General features: G+C 40.0%; 2 protein-coding genes across 2 annotated transcripts in view; one reads left to right on the top strand and one right to left on the bottom strand.

The window, feature by feature from the left end:
• Window positions 1–8,432, top strand: part of MED12L (mediator complex subunit 12L) — a 625,295-nt gene that overhangs the window by 39,805 nt on the left and 577,058 nt on the right.
• Window positions 1–8,432, bottom strand: part of CLRN1 (clarin 1) — a 53,223-nt gene that overhangs the window by 20,760 nt on the left and 24,031 nt on the right. Inside the window, exon 2 of the mRNA XM_001363120.4 lies at window positions 1,903–2,082. Coding sequence (XP_001363157.1) covers window positions 1,903–2,082 — 180 coding nt within the window. The remainder of the gene's footprint in view (window positions 1–1,902; window positions 2,083–8,432) is intronic.

Raw genomic sequence — 8,432 nt, 5'->3', positions numbered from 1 at the left:
TCTGCTCAACTCATTCCTTATCATTTTCTCTTCAAGTCTATCTCCTGGAATCAATGAACTGATTTTTTTAAACCTTACCCTCCATCCTGGAATCAATTCTATGTCATTCTAAGGCAGAAGAAAGGTAAGAACTAGGCAATGGGGGTTAAGTAACTTGTCCAGGGTCACACAACTAGGATGGGTCGGAATCCAGATTTGAACTCAGGATCTCCAATCTCTGGATCTGGAGCCATCTAGCTGCTCCCAGTAAATTGAGGAGTGGTCTATAATGCTTTGTCCTATTCTTCCTGATTCAAGAGACCAATTGCACCTTACCTTGAGATCACTTGGTCTCACTGTATCTTTTACAGTTGGCTTACCACCTCCTTTTTGAACCTCTTTTCTGTGATTAGGTCCTAGACTTTGAACAACATTCTCTTGAATAAATATATGGAGAATATATACAAAATGAATATAAAGCAGTTAGCAGAGAGGGTACACCAGCACCTGGGGGATCAGAACAAGCTTCATTATAGAGTTTGATGATGATAATGATGATAGCTAGAATTTATGTAGCCCTTTAAGGTTTGCAAGGGGCTTTACATGTGGCATATCATTTGAGTCTCAACACCTAGTGAGATAGATGCTATTGTTATCCCTGTTCTATAGATAAGGGGACGAAGCCTTAAGTTTAAGTGACTTGTCCAGGGTCACCCCCAATTAGAAGCATCTGAGACAGAATTTGAATTCTAGCCTCCCTCCAAGTTCAGCACTCTGTCCTGGGTACCTAAGCTTCATGCAGAAAAAAGCCTTTTATCTTCAAGAAGGAGAATTCATGAGGATGGGAGATGGAGTGTCGTGTGTGTGAATATAATAGGGAAAAGGCTCTTATGGCTAGACTACAGCATGGATGGAGAGAGCAATAGGTAAGATGACTGGAAAGGGGGCAGCTAGGTGGCTTAGAGGATGGGGAACCAGGTCTACAGTTAGGGGATGTGGGTTCAAATTTGACCTTGGATACTTCCTAGCTCAATTCCCTTGCTGCTCTTCTGCCTTGGAACCCATACTGGTAATAATTCTAAGGCAGAAAGTGTAAAGGTTTTTTAAAAAGATGACTAGAAATGTAGTGAGGGCCCAGGTTGGGCAGGATTTTAAAAAGCACACAAATCATGGAGCCCATATGTGATTCCAAAAATAATAGAGAAGAACTGGGGTTCATTGAGTGGAGAGAATCAAACCCATTCTTGAGGAAAACTATTTTTGTGGCTGTGTGGAAGATGCATCAGAGGAAGTTGTTGGGAAGAAGGATGTCAGATATAAATAGATAAATTAGGGGACCATTGCAATCATCTAGGTGAAAGGCAAAGAAGGCTTGAACTAGAGTGATTGTTGTTATTAATGAGGAGATGATGATATCTTAGAAATAGAAACAAGACTTAGTAGTATGGTGCTCTGGAAAAAAAACAACAACGAAATATTGGCTGTGGAGTCAAAGGACTTGGGTTCAAATCACATCAATTAACCTCTTTGGGTTTAGTTTCCTCATTTACAAAATGGTCCCTTCCAGTTCTAAATCTTTGACTCTATGTACTATGATTCAATGAATCCATGCCTTATCCAATATTATACAACCAGGAGGGAGTTGAGGTCTGAATCCAGGTCTACTGACTCCCCTTCCATCCATCTTTCTAAGTCATAGTGCCCAGTTCAGTGTTAGACACATAGAAAGTATTCAATGAACACAGCTGATTGCTGATCAATAAAAATAAATTCCCAGGTTCTGATTTTGGATTACCTAGTTACATCTAGTGGAAACTCGCCCAAAGTAGTCTTGAATTCAGCATTACTTCTTAAAATTAAGCTTGCCTTTTAATGGGAAGCAGGAAGACAGATTTATCTATGAACCTAGAATGTAGTACTTACATGAAATAAAGCTCCAGAGATACAATCCAAGTGGGCCAAGAAGAGTTTCATAGGGTTTGCCAAAAGCATTGTACATGAAAAAGGCTGCTCCTGCCATTGTCAACATGATCAGAATTGTTGAGAAGAGGATGATATTCACATGGATGCTCACTGGGATGGTTTTGACCAAATCTGGAAAAACTGAAGAGTCAGGAAAACATAAAGGATTAGAAGATTTCTTGTATTCAATGGACTAAAAATGGAATTTTCTGTAAGATCCATCCCCACCCCACCCCACCTTTCTTCTTCTTGGGTACCTTTAAAACTCCTTCAAGCTTGCACAACATAATCCATCTTTCAACTTTTGTATATTTCCATTGGCTGTTCTCCATCCCTGGAAATCTATCCTTCTTTACCTCTGCCTCCTGGCCTCGCTGGCTTCTTCCTTCGAGTCTCAGCTATGGTCCCACCTTCTGCAAATGCCTTTTCCATCCCTTCTTAGTGATGAAGAAGAGAAAGGATATATAGGGCTTAGTGCCTTGGAGTCTGTATTTGGGGTGTGTGTGTGTGAAGATTTCTGTCTGACAAGAGTACCAATTTATCTTGTATGTGTCTGGTTTGTACATAGTTGTTGGTGAGTTGTCTTCCCCACTAAATGAGATATTTAGAAAATGTTCAGCACAGTGTCTGGAGCATAGTAGGTGCTTAATAGTTGTTTCTTCCTTCCCTTTCTCCTCCCCTATCCCCTTTGCTCTTCTCTCCTTCTCTCCTTTCCTTCTCTTTCCTTACTAGAATGTGAGTCCATGAGTACTACTAGAACCATGTGTTTGCATTTCTATGTATCCTCAGGATTTGGGGCCCCATAGTCAGTAGATGAATTCTTAGTGACTCAACTTGACTTTAAATAAATGAGTTGTAACTATAAGCAGATTTTTAAAAAAAAAATTAAATTGACCAGTTTGTAGAATTCAGCCCTGCAAACTGGTAGAGTGGAATTAGAAGAGGAATTCTGGGGGGGAAAACTGATGTGACCTTGATCTCACACATTATGTCAGGAGATAATTGCTCCCTTGCCCATCTCAGTCAGTATGTGTGCTGATGAAATTGTTAATGGCATTTCTCAGTAGTTCACTTCATTTTCTAAAATTAAAATTCTGGCTTAAGCCTTCAATGTCATTTCCAGTTTGTTGGCTGTTCGTTGAAACAGTATAGGAGGGTTTGATCGTGCCCTTCACTCTATGGAAATGCATTTCTTGACCATCTTTAAAGCACAAGAACTCTTTAGCAACTGTCAATATTTTTAAAGTAGCGTGAACCTATGGAAAATGAATTTCTATGACTGAAACATGAATAATTTGATTTTTTCTGTCTAGAAGAAATGACAAATTAATTCCAAGTTTTTGTGTTCATTGCAAGATTTACCTATTAAGAGATATGAGGTGATGAATTGCCAACCAAAAGTCATTCCTATCACCTGACAAAGGATATGCTGGTGGCATTTATAAAAGTTGGTAAGAATGTTGAGTATGTCCTTATTGTATAAGTATTGAGATAAAAACAACAACAACAACAACTCAAAAAGAAGTCTTTAGAGTCAAATAATATTAAAAATATAGATATTATTCAGTTTATAATGGAGTTATCTTTTGATTTATCTGTTTGTGTCTGGTTGAGTCAATTGGTTAGCCCATGGTATTAATAGGCTAAAATTGTATGGCCTTGATTTTTATATGAATCAGTTGCCCTTTGTTTGTTCCATGACCACATGCTGTGTCTCTGACCATGGCCATTCACATTCCAAGTTGGGGTGCCCCAGGACTATATTTCCCAGCATTCCACTTTTGTCCTCATGTTCTCCCACTCCTATTCCAAGTTGTGTAATTAGAATTTTGTGCCCCAGGACTACATTTCCCAGCATTCCACTTTTGTCCTCATGTTCTCCCACTCCTATTCCAAGTTGTATAATTAGAATTTTGTGCCCCAGGACTATATTTCCCAGCATTCCACTTTTGTCCTCATGTTCTCCCACTCCTATTCCAAGTTGTGTAATTAGAATTTTGTGCCCCAGGACTACATTTCCCAGCATTCCACTTTTGTCCTCATGTTCTCTCCTAATGTTGGGGAGATAAGTTTTGTGTAGCTCCACTTTGCTCTCTCCTCTCCCGCTTTCTCAGTCTGGTAAAACAGCTGTTTACTCAGGCTATATTTTTCCTCTACTTCAAGTGATTATTAATAAATCTTATAAAATATGATACTTGGAGTTACTGGATATTAATTTTAATATTATAAAGTGTATATTGTAGATGATAAGGAGAACTAGTTACGGTTTGGATAGTGCAGTAAAAATCTAACCCTGTTCCTAGAAAGTCTTATATTCTTGTGGAAAAGGGAGAAATGTGAGCAAGGGGATAATAGAATTAAATGGATTTGGAACTAGTTGAATGGCTAAAGACCCCAAGAGGAATCATTAGAGACTTGATGACACTTTGGAAGGGGATTTCCACTGGAGAGCTGTGCTTGGCTCTGTGCTGTTTTACCATTTTTATCAGGTGGGATCTTTAGCAGATCTGCTGATGGCACAAAGTTCGATGGTACAGCTAGCTAACACACTGAATGATCAAGTCAGAATCCAAGAAGATCTTGATGAATTAGAACAGAGGGCCAGATGAAATACAATGAAATTGAGCAGTGATTGTTGTAAATGCAGCATGGGAAATGGAACCCCAGTCGTTGGGCCATGTGTTATAGACTCTTCCTGGTATCAACCTCTGGGAAGGATTGGTGAGTCTGCTTCTGGAAGTAATCAAAGAAGGAGTGGTCCATTACTTTCTCCATTCAGACCATTTGTAGGAAGTCTCTGTTCCCTGCCAGCTTATTTTGAGCAATCAGTTGCCTAACTGGAACTAAGTGTGAATACAAAAAGCATGAATGGATGAAGTCTCTTCTTCCCTGGTGGATTTCGAATAAGGAGGAAAGATGCTGTGAGTTGCGGTCACCATGTGGCCTTGCACACATTACTATTGTTTTCCTTTTTGTGTCTGTTGAGTTTATTCTGTCCCAAAATTTGGAGAATGGATATCAGAGGTGAAATGACCAGGATTGGATCTGGTGAGTTACAAAAGGCTGAAAGAGCCACCCAAGTTCCAATAACCAAAGCCCATGAAAGACTCTGCTCAAAGTTTCAGAAGCCAAGTTAAAGGAGGAACAGCCTGCATGCATGGGTGAATCTATCCAGCCGGTGAGACAGTTGGCTCTGCAAGCAAGAGAGTGATTTGTCCAGCAGCTGCGCTATCTCCAAAAGTGAAGTTCCTGGGGAAAATGATGGTCATTAGTACTTAAAGTGTGAGTTCATTCTCTTTAAGTGTGACTCCTGCCAATACAAGGATCACTGGAAAGTCTCAACTCTCCTTGCACTGTTGGTTGAGTCCCCAGAGCTTGGCTACCGCTTCTCCCTTCAAGATTCTTGGGATGCCTCTAAGGGGTTGTCTGGGTTTCTCTACTACATTTGCTCACGAGCACCCTTCTAGTATATATTCCCCAATAACATTGCCAGTTACTATTTCCTCAATATCACTAAGAACCAATTAGCTTCTATAAAGGAATATTTATCAAAGGGCAGAACTACAAAAAGATACATCCTGTCCCTCTAAAACCACTCTCGGGTACACTCTCTTCTAACATTTTCATCCATGAAGGAAGTGGATTTGCACCTAAAGTAGTGACCACCAACATCTCCTTCTGCTTCACTTTTGGTTATGGTGTAGCCGATGGATGACTCCATCCCTGGATTTTAAGACAAGCTGCCTCTGCTGCTGGGAAATCATTGCTGGGCTTGGTCATGCAGGTGGCTCTTTACTGGGCTTTGACTTGGAACACTTCTGATTCTGAGATTCTGTGATTCTTTAAAAAAAAATTAAATGTGTCCTCCTGATAGGGCATATAAGCAGCAGCATCTTCTATCTGTTTTCTGAGGGCTTACATCTTCGAACCCTTTTTATCAGAGATATAGCTAACCTGAGGCCATAACTACCATCTAGTAGCAAGAGTGGTGTGCTGACAGCTTCACGCATGCTACTCACGCCTGTGTCCTCTACCCATCGATCCTTTCCAATTCTCCATCCAAAGGCAAAACCACTGATTTAATTGCTCCCTGTAGCCCCATTCCTGATCTCCAGGTGTATACAATTTCTGAAACAATGCCAGTGGTTTAATTTGGGCCAACCATCGATTCTCCCTGGACCTCTACCCAGTGATGACTGGTTAGGCTACTTCCATTTTTCCGTTGGTAGATATCCTATGCTATTGGAAGGATCAGGGATATTTATTTCTTAAATCTGTTTGAAATTGAAACCAATGTGAAAGACATATGCCATTTTATCATACAGGAAGTGAGCAGAGATACTTAAAATAGATGTACATGCGGTGTAGTCAGAAAGTTGCACACCAGGAAACTAATTGCTTCATTTTATGCTTACTTATCAACTGCTACGTTATTTGATGAAAAATAATCTAGATATCTAATGACTACCTAGATATATAGTCAAACTAATTTTTCCTTTCCCTGACATGCCTTTCTTGGCCCAAGGCTAAATGAAGAACATCCTTAGAAGCCCTTGGAGAAGTCATTTTATTTTGGAAACAAGAGTTAGTTGGCTTTTTTTTTTTTTAGCCCCAAATGGCAGAGGACTTGAAGTTTTTCCCATGTGTTCATGGCTCTTTCATTAACCTAATCATCCCTATCTGGGCTGCTGCTGCAGTTATTTGGCGAGCTATCTATAAGTCAAAGAAAGTTATTCATTCTCTAAAAAGGGTGAACATCATCACCATGGCCATATTTCTCTATAGGGTATATTTTTTTCCCTTCTGATTACCAATATACTCATCTCCCTTTCTAAAAACACACACTGCCTTTGACCCTATTACTCCCTGGAACAATTCCTCAGGGAATGTTTCCTTCCTCAAGTATTTGTCTCTAACGTAGGAACAGAAGGGCAAGGGAGCCCCAGAAACAGATTATCTATCACTTGTTTCCTAGTGGAATCTGTGACCTATTTCATCATTGCCTCTGCCTCAGGGGGCCTGGCTTAGCCCCAAATAATACCTGAGGTCTCCTATCCTTGCCTAGGAGCAAACAATGACAGCTAAGAGACTTGGAAGATAGATGGTTAGATTTGGAGTCAGGAAGACCAACAGTTTCAGACCATCACTAGTTGTATGAGACTAGGCAAGTCACTTAACCTTTTTGTGCCTCAGTTTTCTCATTTGTAAAATGGGAAGAATAATAGCATCTTCATCAAAGGTGTGTTGTGAGGACAAAATGACCTAATACTTGTATTTTGAAAACCTTAAAGCTCTAGATAATGCTATTATTGTTGTTATTAATGGAGCCTTGACCAGAAAGATTCACACTAAGAGTATATTCACAGGATAACCTAACCAGAGTTTAGGACAATTGACCCAGATCCTAGAACTACAAAATAGAACAGAAAGATGTGCTTAGACATTGAAGGTGTAAAAGGGAGTTCTCTTCAAGGGTCAAGGATTTGAATTGCTTTTAAATCTATTCAATACAAACTATCAAAATGGGAAATCCTTCCCATGCCAATAGATGCAAAGGAGAAGGTCCAATCTCCTTGATGGTTATTACCAAGCAAAGACCTTGCTTAGCTACTGTTTTTCTGGCCAGGCCTGTAATCAGCCTCAAGGAGGAATTCATGACAACAGCGGTCCTTGGTCTGAAATTTAGGAATCCCAGGGAGTCCTTGGATAGACAGCAATATATCAGAGGAGTAGCAGGGTCAAGGGCAGTGCTTGTTTTTAGAAAGGGAGATGAGCACCTTGGTAGGCAGAGATGGAAAACTTTGCCAGGAAGAGAAATACAATATGTCAGTGGTGACTTTGTTTATTGTTTTTAAAGAATGAACACCTGCCTTTGACTTGTAGACCCACTTACAGATGGTCCATGAACTTGGATGGGAAATATTTATATCTATAATTACTATCCATACCAATACAGATACATTCTTCTTCTCACTGAGCATTCTCTGACTGAAATTAAGCGTTTACTTCCACTACATTTTTTTTAAAAGAATATTCCAAGAAGGGATCACACAAAACAGGTTAAACTCCCCTGCCTCATAGATAGCAGCAGCGATAACTCGTTAAATCATGGCTGCCTTCATGATGAAGTACTCATCTGATGCTCCCTGCTCCATGAAGCCATTGCTATTCAGTACAACTGAAAGTCAAATCTCCTAGAACTCCAATGGTGCATCCTCTTTTATCACATAATACTCACATGCAACTAGGTCCCCATTAGGGCAAATCAGGAACCCAGAGACCAGGCATTCAAACTCACACTGTCCTGAGTAATAATTACATAAGATATTTTCATTGGTTCCAACTTCATGGAAATATGCCATGAGAAGTGAAATAGTGCATCCATATCTGGGGATTCATTATTTGCACTAACAGGGACCTAGCTGTAACATGGATATTTGAACATGAGTGTCATTGATCCATGAGATCAGGATCACATCTCGCTTACTCTT

Source organism: Monodelphis domestica, chromosome 8, assembly GCF_027887165.1.
Source record: "Monodelphis domestica isolate mMonDom1 chromosome 8, mMonDom1.pri, whole genome shotgun sequence".
NCBI classification, from domain to species: Eukaryota; Metazoa; Chordata; class Mammalia; order Didelphimorphia; family Didelphidae; genus Monodelphis; species Monodelphis domestica.
This window is presented reverse-complemented; position numbering and strand designations above follow the sequence as displayed.